The sequence below is a fragment of the Cariama cristata genome, unplaced genomic scaffold (assembly GCF_000690535.1).
Source record: "Cariama cristata isolate BGI_N322 unplaced genomic scaffold, ASM69053v1 scaffold34206, whole genome shotgun sequence".
In the NCBI taxonomy this organism is placed as follows: domain Eukaryota; kingdom Metazoa; phylum Chordata; class Aves; order Cariamiformes; family Cariamidae; genus Cariama; species Cariama cristata.
This window is the reverse complement of record NW_009624550.1, coordinates 7721-23721: the sequence shown is the minus strand read 5'-3', so window position 1 is coordinate 23721 and position 16001 is coordinate 7721. Positions and strand designations below refer to the sequence as shown.

The following is a 16001-nucleotide window of genomic DNA, read 5'->3' as shown; positions in this document are numbered from 1 at the left end:
GTTTTCAGAAGCACCTGGTAACACTTACGCAGTACTACGCTGGAAGTGCTACAGAAAGTTCTCTGTTCGCACTGGAAAAAGTTTATAAAGATCAAAAGGAAAAAATACAGTACTTTACAGGTGACCATCCCAAAGTCATCCAGAAAATCACCTGAACAAGCCAACTGCCGGATTCAGCTGTTATGTATTTTCTTCCAATTAACATGTGCTTGAAATAGAAGTCAATAGGCAAGTCAACTCCATGGCATTATTGTTGCCTGAATTTGTCCTCTAGGTTATGGCAACACAACAGTGCAATACTAGGGGGGGAAAAGGCAAGCAGCAACACTCTTTTCATCATCATCCTTCATATGATGCTTGCCATGGAAGTTTCCAACCATAAAAAAAGAAGTATTTACCTATAGCTAAAGTTTAATTTGGACACAGTACACATCAAACACTGTGGGTATAATAGAAAAGACTTGCAGCCAAAAACATGATAATAAACTGCTTTTGTTTTTAGTAAAGCTGTTAAAGAAAAGACCATGATATATAGATGGTTTGTGTTAAAATGATATACAAGAGGGAGAACAGCAATTATTTTGCACTTTTGTGCAGTTTTGTAGTTTTATGTACATTTATTTCAAGGAAATGAATTGCTCCAAGTCAAAGTTACAGGCTGAATGCATCACTTTAAGTGAAAACCTCCTCCCTTCTTGACTACCTTTTATTTAATACTTTTTAACATGGATTTATTTTTTTAAAATTATTTTCATGTAATTCTTTTTCTTATTAACAACAACAGCTGATTTAGGGCCACTTTCCTTCCTCCTAGAGGTGATTAGCAAACAGAGCTCCCACAGACAATGATCTAGGATCAGCCTTCTTTAACGTGATAGAACTTGGGGCAAGAATACAGAGTTCTTCACAGCTCTCCTCCAGACACAGCTCCTGGGCTCTCCTCCTGGTCAGCTAGCTGATATCACATTAGCAGCTCTTCTTCCCTCAACACCTTAATCAGGTAAGATTAGTCTGTTCACAAGGCAGGTCCAGATAGTGGGTTTCATTGCAATTTGGAGAACTATTCTTCTCCATACAACTATGCTTTCCTTGCATATATTAGTGGTAAATTTCAGCGTGTAATCATCAGTTAATAAGTATCAAGTTGTCATCACTCTGTTGTCTGCAAAAGAAAAAAAAAACCCCACAATTTTTCATTCAGCAAGAAATACAATAGGAACCATTTACCCATGTAAAACTAAGCTGAGTTTTGATTCTTCTGTTCTGTGCTCTCCCATTTCAGCATACAGCTCCAACACCTGCACTGGGACAATCAAACAGAAACTGCTATAGTAGAAAAAGCTCTAGATTTTCACTCCAGCTACCAGGCTTGTGCCCTCAATACTCTGCAGCGTATTACAGTACAGCATATTTATTATGCTCAAGCATACAAAAATCTCTTATCCTGCACAATGACTTGTATGTGAAACTTGAAGCTGTACCTGACTGGAGTTCTCATTAACTAGTTGGCTTTCAAGTGTCCACAGCAACTGCTGGTATACCTGCCCATCATCACCTCATGTGCTCCTTTTTGGCTATGAGGTTTCCCTCTGGCAGAGTACATCAAATGCATAAAGCTGCATTTCACAAAAGCTTCAGTATGTAGACAAGTATCCTACTGCTAAAACAGGATTTGTTACACCAGTTGGGACTGAGTAAGTGTTCACATTCAGCTCTACTCCCTCTCCCATAGCCTGGCTTCCTTACACAGTGTCCACAACCAGTCTGTGCACAAGCATGAATTCTCCCAGACTGCCTAGGGACAGTGACAAGATCCCTTCCCTCTCTCTTTCAGCGATTCAGGGGTGTGTTAGGTTTCCTCAGAAACAGACTTCAAAGAATTGACTTCCAGATCAGCAAGTACCAGGTGAGATGTTCATCTCTCACAAACACCAGCTTAAAGAGGACCACTGCTAAGACCTCCAAAGGCTTGAGTTTGGTGGCAACCAGACACTTACAACTGTGTTTCCAATATTCTGACAGACAGTATCGAACAGGTTTGCCCCACAGACGCAGCATAGCTTTGGGATTAAGTACTGGTCCCTGGCTGAATCACATTCTCTTGCTTTCTGCCACTACTCCCAGCCTAGTGGAAAAGCTCTTTAGAAACAAAAGACTTGCAAAATCCTAAGAAGCAGAGACTGAGTTTGCTCCTGACCCCTTTGCTATACTCTGCAGTCATTCCATCAACTTCCACCAGTTTCTGCACGGTAGTTTTCATAGGAGCAACATACTTAAGACATGCATTTAAGCTCAGGATTGCTGCCCCTGCACCATCAGCAGACTAAAGATCTAACACCAATTAAAGCACAAGAGGAACAACGGTGTCCAAATATTCTATGGGCTGAATTCTGGATGCTCCAGAATTTGTGAAAAAGCACTTTGCAGTGAGAAGCTAACTGGTGTACTTGTGAGAAAAACACTCATTAAAAATACCATACTGACCTCCCACAGCAGCAGATGAATGGTATGGAAGTCTGTTCTTTTCTGTAACCAACACTGCCATGGTCTTTTAGAAATTCATGTAGATCTGTTACTGGAAACCCACTTTGTTGGTATTTCTGAAAGAGAGAGCAATTTATTTACAATACATGAGAAGTTACTGGGCACAAAGTGTTCTAAAATTTCCTCTAGAGTGTGATAGCCAAACCCAGACTACTTGGTTCATTTGTTTGGTATTGCTGTAGGAAGAAAAAAAGAAATACAATCCAGTCGTAGAAACACCACATATGTAGTTGGTGGAACAAAGCAAGCTACGTGACATAAAATTCACGTGGTTCACAGATTTTCTTACATTTTGTTTGCTGCCTATAAGACCAAGCAAGTGACATCAAGTCATACTGGCACTGATTCTCCCTTGTTCACATCAGCTGCTGTACTCCCTGCGACTGCCCTGGGCTTGTTTTCCCTAGGAACCCCAACGCTGGATTTGCAGGGCCCTAACGTCAATGTTCAGCATTGCCACGCTGAAGAAATGCTCTGCAAAACGCTAGTTCAGCAGATGGAAAATGGCTTCTCATTAATCCACATGAAGTGCTCAGAGGAAAGAGTAACAGTAAAACACTGTTTTGCAGGTCAGACCATCCAATAAACTCAGAAGCACAGACAGTTAACCTGTATTTAGACATGCTTAGAAAGTGGAGCTCTTGCTTGGTCTGGAACTTGTGGTTCATGTCAGACTAGTCTTATTCTACTGGTCTGTTTATGACACTAAAGACAAGAAAGGGACGAGAGCTAACGAGCATGATCCACATTGCCTTCCCACCAGTTACCACAGCTACCAGGAACACGAAGGGAAGATGGCACTAGAGGACAAGAAAAAAAGGCAATTACCAAAAACTTAGTTTCACTTTCAGCCAGTTTCTACTGGAAATGGATGGTGCAATTTTAACTTGAACGAGAAGTAGTGGGTCTCTCGGAAGACATTTCCTTTTAACCACACATTTCCAAGCAGTACATTAAGCACATAAATGAGTTTAGAGTTATCTGCTTGGCCCTTGCCACACTCCCACCAAGGGAGTATTCTCCGAGATGCCAGTAAACCCTTCCTGACCTCTGCTTCTGGTGCCGCAAGAAGAAATGTTCACTCCAAACAAGACATACCCAGCTCTGTGCAACTATACTTAAAAAATTGATTCTTTCCACTCCTCCTTCCACTTATGTTTCCATTACCTGTTACCTTTTTGAAGCCAGATGAAGCAGCAGAAAATACAAAACAGGGACACACACTGAGGATGACTTTCCAAACCAATCATTGGGTAGTCATCCCAATGACTAAGCAGTTATCCTCCCAGTTTCACTACAGACTAAGCTAAAAGATTTTAACAGTTATCATAACTAATCCTAGATAGTATGGTGTTGAGTGATTAACAAGAATGAATAAAAAAAAGATTAGAAGTAACAAACCCAAATGTTTTACCTTTATGGTATCATAGGAGTCGGTAATGAGTGCAATAAAAAGGCTGAGGATCATGTATATAAACAGACTAATGAAGGAGTACAGATATAACCGACTGAACACCCACACCAGCATGCTCTTCTGCTGGATTTGAGCAAATGTTGCAAACATGTCATCACCGTTGACCAAAGAAAACAGACACTCAGCCACCGTGTTCAGATCTTCAAACTGGAAAATAATGAGTACAAATTATTAATAGAAAGTGAAGATCAATCATCTATATTAAAGTGAAAGTGAAAAGTGTTATAAAAACACAAGTGATTATTTTCAGAGTTTTAATCATAGCAGAAGAAAAAAGCCAACCCAGTCAATCAAATGCTACCACACTTTTTTTTCCTGTACATTCAGGCCAAAACATACATGTCAGTAATAGAACCACATAGAAATATAATCTTGGCTAAGCATTATATATTGACATCAGAAATAAGAAGATTTATTATGAAGAAATAAACTTGTGATGCTCAACAGGCAAAACAGTCAATAACTGACCACCACAGAAAGTTTAAGCTACTGAATTTTAAGCAATTTTAGACCTGCGGGAAAATATCATTCCATTTGCCAAAGCACAGATAAAGTGATTTCACAGAATCTATACAGTAAACCAGTTGTAGTATGCTGGGAACAGAATCCACATCCTCCCATTTCCTAGCTTTGCAACATTACTGGAATATGGGTAATTAATCAATACTGCATTAAGGAGTTAGAGATAGCATATAGGCTTCAGAGCTTCAATGGTCTAAACTAGACTTGTCTTGCAATAACATCATCTACCTGTCATTCAGAAAGCCCTCTGAGCTGTATGTACAAGCTATAGCTGTATCGTGAAGCTACTGAAGCACTCCCTGCACAAAATCATGGTTTCATTTCAAGGACATTCTCTTAAATTCCTAACTCCACTTCCCTACGCTGGAACATGCCCTGAGGCTAAATTACATTCAGCCACCAAGTAAGCCCACTTCCCCCTCTTGCTCTGCCCCTCCAAATAACTGGATTTGTTAACTATACTTTATTGGACAGTATGAATTAATGCACAATGTTTTAATGTAGCTATTATCAATGAAGTAACGTGACTACACTCACTTGAATTGCAGTCCAATATCAAAAACAAGATGTCAAGAGGCGTATGCTTGTAAGGAGAACATATTGTTGCATAGTAACAGCAGGTCTGGTTTTACCTATGGCTTACTTTTTTTTATTTTTTATTTTTATTTCTTTCGAAAGCCATTATGAAACTCAGCAGTACATTATCTGGGAAGACAAGGGGCATGGCACGGGTCATTTCTGAGCAACCCACACGGTTTGATGCACTGGCACAGAGAGACCTGCTAAGGACTGCTCACCTACAAGCCTCTGGATTGACACAACACAAAATGCAGGATTTCCCACTCCCTCTCTCTGGCTGTAGCAGAGGAAGGAAAAGCAACATACATATGTCTATGGTTCTGAGCATAAGGACCTTTTCTCCTGTGTACCTGCACAGCAGGGAAGGCTGTGCCAGTTTCCGACCAGGGACGCCGGTGCAGGCAGAGGGCCCCACGAAGCCAGCCCCGGGCTGGCCCTGCACTGCGCAGAGCCACGCTGCCTTCCAGCGGGGTACCGGGTAACGGGCAGGCACGGCAAACCCCCACACAACTACAGCTGCCTTCCTTGACATTGATCTGTGACATTTAGCAAGAGGTAATGTTTTCATAGATATGCGCATTATTGACCACACTTCCTTTTGCCCAGATAATAATGTACCTGCTGCAGGGAAGTTACAACAGTATTTATGCTGTGCCTGTTATAAACAATTGAGCCTCTAGTATGACAGAGGATCCCCACAGCATCCAGCATCCCATGGAGAAATGTGTTCTCATCAACTTAAAACATGCACAGAGTGAACACCTACATTTCTCAAAGGAGAGAATCACATTATGTTAGAGGAATCCAAGCTCTGGGGGCACAAGAAGCTGAAGCAAGCACTGCAGCATGCGTCTCTGTTACAATATATACTGTGTGCAACCAGGGATCAAGAATCAGAAATCATGCATTTGGTACTCATTAGCGGACATCCAGAATTTTTCACAACAGGAATCTGCCTTTTTTCAAACTGTCTCATAGATTATCCATCAAGAAAAAAAACCAAAACAAACAAGCTTTACAGTTGTTTTTGCTTGTATTTTGGAATATACAAAGCCTTGCTCCTGTATCCAGGTTTCAGGCAAAAAGACACACACTTTGATATCAACCTAAAAAAACCACACACAACCCAAAAAAAACCCAAGAAACAAACAAACAAAATATCCCACCAAACAAACAAAAAAAAACCCCACAACACAAAACCCCCCATAGGAAGCAAAGTAAGCAAGAGAAGCATTTATCCACCCCTTCACGAGTCAAGATTTAGGAGCTGAAGTTACATGGCACAGAGAAGATTTGGAAAAACAAAGTCAGAGCCGAGGAGATTCCCAGAAATGGTAACAGTGAACTAGTTTGTGCCACTTCAACCCAAATTAACCAGGATTGCCAGAAGAGGGCAAAAGAGATACAGACCAATGCACCTCTAGTTTCCAGCCAGACATTGCCTGAATAAATGACAGAATCATAGAATCATTTAGGTTGGAAATGACCTTTAAGATCATCAAGTCCAATCATAAACATAACACAGGCAAGTCCACCACTAAACCATGTCCCTTAGCACCATGTCTTTTAAGTGCCTCCAGGAATGGTGACTCCATCACTTCCCTGGGCTGCCTGTTCCAACACTTGACAGCCCTTTCAGTGAAGAAATTTTTCCTAATATCGCATCTAAACCTCCCCTGGTGCAACTTGAGGCCGTTTCCTCCTGTCCTATCACTGGTTACTCGGGAGAAGAGACCGACCCCCACCTCGCTACGACCTCCTTTCAGGCCGTTGTAGAACACGAGGAGGTCTACCCCCAGTGGATGATGAGAAAAGGCGGCTCATCACAAGCACAGCCTTGTGTTTGAGATTACATTGCGGTCAAGCACACAGCGAAAGCAAGAATATAGTTATTTTGTTAAATGGAGCAAGTAGCAGGAGGTACATATGGAAGGAAAAGCACTCCCATGTTCTTCACATCACAGCTTTTAAACAGAAACATGAATTTAAGACCCATTTCTGTTGTTACAACTAGGAGCTATAAACACACAGATATTCACACGTATGTACTACTGACATACCTTTTCATGATAAGGTCCCAGGACAATCCAACCACAGAAAGTATAACCAAGATAAATCATTCCAGCACAACAACAGAACCTTAGCACTTTGGGCAATGACGCCTGCATAGTTAAAATAAGCACCTACAAGTCAGGGTGGAGGAGAGAAGGGGAAAAAAAGCCACAAGTTAAAACCAGGCCTGAATAAGTGACAGATATAAATACATGTTTTAATTGTTAAATATTTGATTCCTGCCTTACATTGTATGTTTGAAAATATCCCAGGTATCTGATGACTCCAACCCAGACAAACAAAGTTGATGTTCCAAGTAAAATGCTGCAGACATCGTAACTTGTGAGGTTCTGAGGGATCCAAACAGAGTAGGTGGTCAAGTTACAAAGCAGTAGGTATGTCAGCTTGACAGCTATTCAAGTTCCAGCAGTTCACACAAACAAAGCGGGGCAGTCCAATATTGAAATGATGTTGCTACATCACAAAAATCAGACCAAAGTGAACTGCAGTTATTTACTCAGATCACTCAAATGCAATAGTGCTGCAAATGAAAGCACATCTACACTGATATTCCTGACATTTTGCATGAACTCTGGAAGAACTAAAGCCCTTACTTTGGTTGGACCACAGTTTTAAAATTAGACTGAATAACTCCAAGTTTTTGTTTAAAAAAAAAAAAAGCTTAATATATGCTATTGTTAGGCAAACACAAGCTCTTATTCGCTATTTAGAAAAACATGAGCCATCATTTAAATCAAAAGTGAGCCTCAGGACTACAGCCCTTTCCATGCTACGTGCATTTACATCTCCAAACAGGTTGCTAGCTGTTCAGAGCCTGAACATTGTTTTTACTACCAGTGAAGTTTACAACCCATTCTACCTGCATTTTACTTTAGAAGGCCAGAATTGGGTACAATAAGCATGAGACACCCATCTAGCTCAAGACTTCCTACCCTTATTCCCCCACCTCGCCACACAGCTGGAGGTTCTCAAGTGCTTCCTCTGACAGCCACTCTGAGCATCTGCCCTTTGAACCTTAGTACACATGAAGCAAGAGCAGCACACTACCTACCCTGTTTTTCCCAGAATACAAAGTTTTGTGAACACATGAATTGTTGACATACAGCTCTGCTGAAGAAAACACAAACAAAACAAACAAAAAAAAAACAAACCAAAAATCCCCCTGAAGAGCTGCCAGTTGGACAAAACACATTGATTTCAGCAAGACTAGACTGGGAGGTCAAGGACTAGCAGGTGACCACTAGCCTGTAGTTTGGACAGGCTAGGAAAGCAAGCTATAAACAGCCATGTTTCCAGTTCCACAAGCCATCAAGACCCCTGTTTTATCCAAGAGGACGATTCTTGATTTCCCTGTACAATATGTACTACTACTTCTTACAGAAATAACAACCCAAGTTGTTGTTTGTTTGGTTGGTTTTTTTTTCTTAGAAAGTGTCTACCCACGGGTCCTATACCAGGGATTAGGGGTCTTAACACTGTGGAAATAAGATGTTTAAATAGCTTACATGGTCTTACTGAAAGTCTTTGGGGAAAAGGGACTGAAACTAGTCATTAGTCAAACTAGCACTAGGAAATGAAGAAATAAGAACTAGCAAAAGTAAACGAGATGACTAGTGACTATGATAGCTCAATTTCATTTGTCCTCAAGTTAAAACACATTACATGTGGTTGTAATAAGACTAGGATTTTATCTGAAGTATTAAACTCTCACCTTTGCTTTTATTTCCATTTTTAGGATTGACCCAATGATTGTCATCACATCACTGATAATTACCAGGACATACCATCCATTTATGAACTCCAGGCGATCAGCGTTACAGACACGGCGCTTATATTTCTCCAAGAAGAAGTTCACAAATCTCTAATCAACAAGCATTTAGACGTTTAGTTACAGGCCACCTTAGATGAAAAATATGTACAGAAGCCCCAACAGTGTAGCAATGCTCAAGTTTCACATACCCTCTTTTCCTATAGTATTTGCTGGAATACCAGCTTAAAACTCATTCTTAATAGCAACAGAAATAAATGGGGGGGGGGGATGATATTGGTTTAGGCTAGTGAAAACCAACTTTCCAGAGAACAGCTGACTTCATAACCAATCCCCACTAGCCCAACTATGGCTTGTTATCCCCTTTTTAGCCCCCTTCACAAAAGTTTCTATCTACCTTCAACAGAGCAAGGCCACTCAACTAAAGGAGTGAAAAAGAGAATTAATAACTCAAATACAATTATAAGGCAAGGGCTCTCATTTCCAACAGAGCCAACAATATCGCTTCCCACACCCAACACTGCCTATCTGCTTTCACTTGCTCTTTTTGCTCATGAATAAATGCTGATGTCCCTACTCCTGACAGCAGTTTGACAGTGCCTTTGCTGAATTGTGTCCCCTTCACCCTTTTCTTGTTTACAAGCTACAAAAAGGGTATATTGAACAAGATAAACAAGTGTGTGTGCTTTCACATCCTACCTATCCTGAACTCTTTTTCCAACTCTCATAAACCAAGGCTTGTAAAGTTTGTATCAATTAATGATTATAAGCTGGCACATCTCAGGGCCCAGCTTGTTTTTCTGCATCAGTATTTGGACCAGAAGAGCTGAGTCTGCTTAAATGAAGCTCTGCAAGCAGCTTGAGATGAAGTTGGACAGAGCTAGTCTCAGTCTGCAAAGGAGGGTGAGCAGGGAAGAAAGTGACGGCAGATGGTGAACAGAGATTGTGGAGGGAGAAGGAAAGAACAACTGGAAAAGGCTGGTTCCAGCCCCAGAAAGACCAAAAAAACCCAGCCAGAGTTAGACTATATGCTGTGCTCTACATTTTCTCCAGTTAGAGTTGGCTTTGAAGGATGTTCATTAAAGCCCTAGTTTATGACAAGACCTTTATACGAATCCTACTCTGAAGCCAGGGAAGGAAGAATTCACATTTTGAAGGTGCGGTACGTGTTGGCTGTTAGCAGCACAAAGACTCAGAAGTCTTTTTTGTGTAAAATCCTGGACCAAAAAAAAAAAAGAGTCTCCTTCTTTTGCCCTTGGGAGATACAATGAAATACTTTGTATTAAAGCATTACACAAACAGAAGCAAAACCTTCAGATAGCAACTGTTAATCAGAGACATCTACACATTCTCTCTAGAGATAACAGTAAGACAGCAACATCGTGCAACAGATTTACTACTTGATGTTTCAAAACATAGCACTTCAGAAGACTGGCAGCAAACAAGACAGGGACAAAATAAGCATTGAGATTATGAGCGCTGTACTTACCTTTTGTAGTCTCAAGGCAAGAACAATGGATCGTGTGCAGAGGACGAGAGAAGCAAAGCAACTTAAAATGACAAATCCATCAAAGACTAGAACATACTGAGTGTTTTTCTGGAGAACTGTAAGGAGTCAGGGAAAGGTAGTAGAGTTAGTCTTTTCACATCTCTGAGTACAAATTGTTACAAAAGGTCACATATTTTGTATTTAAACGTTCCCACCCCATAAATAGATGGGTTATGAGAAATACTCTTCCTGCAAGCATTCTTGAACGCAACTGACCAGAGAATTACATCAAGACAGCTATGGAGATGGGGCCACAGGAATGAAAAGCATTTTCAAGTTCTTCAAAATAAAACCAAAAATGGTTATATTAATACAGGTATTCCCTTTTTCCACTGAGCTCACCTGTCCATCTGTGCTCCAACAATGTTACAACTATACAGGGTAAAAGAAACCAGACTTCAGCCTATATCAACACCATTAAATTTAAAAAAAAAAATAAAATAAAAAAATTCCACCTTATTTCTCATTCCCTGACCTGCAAGCAGAAACTTGTTTGACTTTCTGTACTGTATTCTTTTCATCCACAGATTTGGAAGCCATCATGTTAAGCCAAATCAGGTGCTTTGCTTTGCTTACTCATATCAATTGTCCCTACCTTTTTCACAACATAGATTTTAACTGCATGAAATACAGGCGGACACTCATTTTTAATTGTTGCAATAGCACTTCAGCTCACCTCTATTACAGAATTACGCGTGCTCCCTCAGCTGGTTATTACATGCAAAATAAACTACTCAAGAACAGCTAGTTGGAAGACAGCTGCAAGAAATGATAGTACACAGATGCAAGGCGGAGCACTTTGTGGTTATTCAGAACATACTATAAGATACCACTTTAATATCAGTACAACACAGTATTATGAGAAAAGCTGGCTTTGCCCAGGCAAAAGGCAGGTCATTTGACATACTTGTTAATTAAGGTCCTATATAGCACACTGAAAGCTATTACTCCACCACAGTCCTTTACAGCAAGTCAACACATGGGAAAGCAGCTGCACTGTGCTGTCACAGCTACTGCTCCTCTGAAGGGGCCTTCATGCACATGCCTTAGCTGTCAGACCAAGCCCTAACACTAGAAATATATAAGGTAGAAGCCACCCTTTGCTCACACGCATCATTAAATCTAGCAACAGTGGCAAAAATATGAAATCTCTGCTTTCAGAAATAGTACACTTCAATTAGAGGAAAAACCCTACTGAAAGCTGTAGAAGGTTTGAGTTAGGAATTTACCACTGTTAGTGCATTAAACTATTTGAGTAATCTCAGAGCAGCAGACCAATTAAAATCTACAGAAGAAACATTCATCCTCCTTCCAGATAGAGCTTACTGCTAACACACACCAGTATTCAGAGACGCCCAGGTCATTTCACCTCAATACCCTCACAAAAAGGAATTATTTTCCAACTCTCAATTACAAAGAGTTAATGAGTTGCATTAGGGAAAGGTGGCTTTTTTTGGTCTTGTTTTAAGGGCCAGGGGGGTGAACAGGATGGCGAAGGTCTTGCTGGACAGACTGTTACAGAGCAGGGGAAGTGACGGGAGGTGCACAACACTGCTATCATGCAAACACACACGCACGACACTTACCGGAGCTAACTATGTGCCAGTCTTTGCATTCTTGAATGTCAGTGTCACTATCAAAATAGATTTTGATTTTTCCACTGTGTGCTCTATTATTGAAAGTTATCTGGAAACACAAAAGTATATCAGAAACACGACTAGCAAAATTTCACTCCAGAAAACAAATCCTGCTAAGTGCTTTGACATAGTACACATTAGTATTTGTTGGTCAGGTAAGCTTTAAGAAAGTTGTGGTGTAGACATAATTTGAGAATATGTCATGTATTGCATAAAAAGCAGTATTCCAAGAAGCCAAACTTCAAGTTTAACCTTTAGAAGAGTAACAATTACTTATCCTCTCCTCAAGTTATGAAGTTACCAGCTAGAATATGTTACAAAACAGCATTGTCCCATGGCAACACCATTTCAGCAGCCTTTCGGAGGAAGGGGTAAGGGCCAGGACATGCTCAACTACTTCTCCCCTGAAGTCTAGATAGGAGGATGATGTCTACCCCTTAGCTTAAGCTCTTGTCATACATACAGTGTTGGAAGTGCCATACCCCATATTCACTTACAGTATTTTGAAATGCATAGCAGTCAGGCAATTCACGGGAATGGATTGTCTGTAGAGCAATGCCTTTCAGCTTGAAGGAGATTTCAACCTGTATAAGCCTGGATGTTTTAAAAAGTGTATAAATATATTACTTAAATACACATTAAAAAGTACACACATACACAAACTGCACAAATCAGAATCCACCATATTATATGAAAGGGCAAGTTGAAATAAAAAAAAAAAAAAAAAAAGAGAGAACCCTCACCACCCCTTTCCCTGTAATTCAAGACTGAAAAAAGAGGAGTTCAGCTTCTGTTCAGCCTTCTTACCAGCTAGCTCCTGTGGATTTAAAAGGATACATTCTGGAAAGAGAAGAGGAAAAGCTGTAATCTTAAAAACTTCACATAGTTTTATGCTGCTTTCTGAGATAATCAGGTTGAATGCCAAGTCCTAATTGGGCAAAATGTAAATTTTGAGCAAACCTATGCATACAGAGGCCCAGCTAGTGGGATCAGAAGTAGGTTCACGTACTAACTCTTGAGCAGCTAGCAGCCAGGACTCAGCTCTGAGAGGCAGTAGGGTTGGGACACCCACCCACTGAAGGTACAGACTGACCAGCATCTAGAGTTCTGTACTTGAACCTTCTGTGGGGGGTGGGGGAGACAAACCAAAAAAAAAAAAAAACACAACACAAAAAAAACCACCACCCAACCATAAACAAAGACCTCCACAACCCACTAATGACAGTGGTTGAGAAGAGCTTCCTATAGTCTATACAACTGTCTTTTTTAGGCAGGTATAAAAAACAAGAGGGAAATAGGCAAGAAGCATGGCAATGTTCTGCAATTTCCATGCAAAAAGCCATTGGTTTTAAGATTTACTGATTTAGCATTAGAATATAAGTACTCCACAGCAAGACATTTTTTAGTACAACACTACCATACCTGTTTCAGTAGAAACATCTATGTTCAGCGTATCATTGGAAGGAAGCATCATGCCTTTCTTGTACTGTTGTTTACAGATTTTTAAACCTGATCCTTCATGTTCATAACCAAGCGTTCCCAGGGATATATTCTTTAATTGCCTGTACTAGTTTAAAAACAAAACAGAAGCAGAAGTTAGAGACAGTCATCTTTTTTGCTTTAGATAGTAACTTGCAATCTCAAAGTTATATGTATCAATATAGCTTTTTACATTAAAAAAGAAAAAAAAAATCTTTACTTTCCCATAAGGTCTGTAAATTGAGAGTGGATATCTCATGGGAAGCTGGCCACTATTTAGTAGTGACCGGCACCTTGGTGACACGGTGACTGGGAGCCCCGTACCTGTTGGGTTGCCTGCAAACGATTACCTGTGTGCCAGACAGCAAGCCAGCAGACAGCTTTTAATTAGGTGCCTGGCAGTGACTTTGATGCTCTATTGCTACCGACCAGACACACTGCAAGGACATGTTATGTATTCATGAAGGTGTTAGTTTTCACACCACTTGAAACTTGATCACTTTACATACAACCCAAGTCACAGTTCTTATCAAACCCACCCCAAGAGCAAAACTAAAGCTGCTCCCTGTGCAACTATAGAAGGAAACCACACATTCGCTATATAACCAGCCACCACGGAACATACACAGAGCTTGGGCAGCCTCCAAAAGTAACTTAACCTGCCTGCTATACACAACCACAGAAGCAACTGAAAACATGCCTGTGAGGAAGGCATTTTCTTTTTCCACTTACCCTAAATACAGTGCAAGTCACTTTCTTCACGTCAGATACACTTGAAACAAGGACTAGCAGTGGAAGCAAATAAAGCTATGCCAAGCTAAGCATTGTCCACACACAGGTCAGCCCTGAGCACCACTGAACAGCTCCATGCAAGGTTAGTCCTCTCCTGACTTGCCTTCCACACATCCTTGGTGTCTGCTGGAAGCAAGACATCTCCTCTGATCCCTGGAGTCACACCTTCCAGTCCTGCACAAGCGAGGCAAACCCCTGGGGCACAGTTCTCCCTGTGGTTCTTGGCTCCTCAACAGCTGAAGAGATCAATAACTAACCATGAAGGCAGCTGCCTGACAGCTCAGCTTAGCACCAGCTAACATTGTCCAAGAGAAGCCAGATAGACCCATAGCCCTTTGAGGAAGAATACATAAACATCTAGTAATTAATTATTTTATCATTACCTCACCTAGGCAGTGTACAGCACTGGTCTGCTCTGAAGGAAGCATTCAGCTTCCCAGGAGGCCCAAAGTAAATAAACATGGGAAGTCAGACAAGACTTCCCATTCCTTAAAAAAAAACTTGTTCAGCTGGCTTAGATACAGGTTAGATGCTTTTCCCCTTAAACACAGATTTTGTTATTATGCATCATTCAGTGTCATCCTATTTCCTCCTTCCTATGGGCACTATGGCGACTAGCCCATCTTGTGGGGTCCAAAATCCCAGCAGTCATTAAACCACATGCTCCACGTCCAAAAGGGACTGCAACAGGAACTACCACGTTTCCATCCAAAGCTCTGCCTCCCAGTGCCGCTTCAAGTCCTCACAGCTGAGCTTGCAACAAGTTTAGACAGCCTGGGAGAAAAGTATAGCCTCCGTACCCTGTCAGAACATTATCTTAACTCAGAGTAAACTGAGGAAGCCAAGTCTGACTAAGGCAGGTCAAGTGAGTGGAAACAGTAGTTAGTCACAACTCCACATCCCTCTGAGGACATCTCCAGACCACCGCATCTAACAACCGTTGCTTCGTCCACGTGTGCTTTCAGGCTCTGCCCTCCTGACAACGTAACATGTGGCTCTGCATTACTCACATGCCACTTTCAAACAAGACTATGAAACAGTAAAAGCAAAATTCCACATTTATGCGTTTCTAAGCAGATCTCAGACAGAGCAGCCAGCAGAACATCCTGATCCTACAGACTGTGCCGCAGGGCAGGGTACAAGGGTACTCCACATGGCTTCTTCGTAATAGAAACTTCCAAACTGGACCCAGGAGAGGAGTAAAGAAAAGCCTGTTTGAGGGGTTTTTTGTTGTTGGTTTCCCCCCCCACCTCCAAAGTGTGAAAATATCCCAGTAGTACATTACACAAAGCCTAAAATTTCAGGTTTTACAATTCCAGTTTCACTGTGCGCTATTACCATCTTCTGTAATATCATATCTTTCTGCTTGCCCCACCTCTGCAACCCCTTCACCAATCACGCATTTAAGATTAAAACTCAAAATAAAACACCAAAACTTATGGTTTCTAGCTGCCCATCTGAAAATAAAAAAAGCCTTGCTTTTAGCTTAGGAGTCACCTGGCTTGGTTCTTCCTAGAGGGCATCCTTTAAAAAACAACCAAACAACCGGGGGGGGGGGGGGGGAACCAACACCAACCAAAACGT

General features: G+C 41.1%; 1 protein-coding gene across 1 annotated transcript in view; it reads right to left on the bottom strand.

Annotated features, from left to right (window-relative positions):
* Positions 1-861: 861 nt before the first annotated feature.
* MCOLN2 (mucolipin 2) overlaps positions 862-16001 on the bottom strand; it is a 19961-nt gene continuing 4821 nt past the window's right edge. Inside the window, exons 3-13 of the mRNA XM_009703209.1 lie at positions 13569-13713; positions 12902-12986; positions 12644-12743; positions 12096-12195; positions 10450-10565; positions 8904-9053; positions 7420-7521; positions 7180-7302; positions 3959-4165; positions 2485-2600; positions 862-1162 (exon numbers count right to left, since the gene is read on the bottom strand). Coding sequence (XP_009701511.1) covers positions 1126-1162; positions 2485-2600; positions 3959-4165; positions 7180-7302; positions 7420-7521; positions 8904-9053; positions 10450-10565; positions 12096-12195; positions 12644-12743; positions 12902-12986; positions 13569-13713 — 1281 coding nt within the window. The 3' untranslated portion in view covers positions 862-1125. The remainder of the gene's footprint in view (positions 1163-2484; positions 2601-3958; positions 4166-7179; positions 7303-7419; positions 7522-8903; positions 9054-10449; positions 10566-12095; positions 12196-12643; positions 12744-12901; positions 12987-13568; positions 13714-16001) is intronic.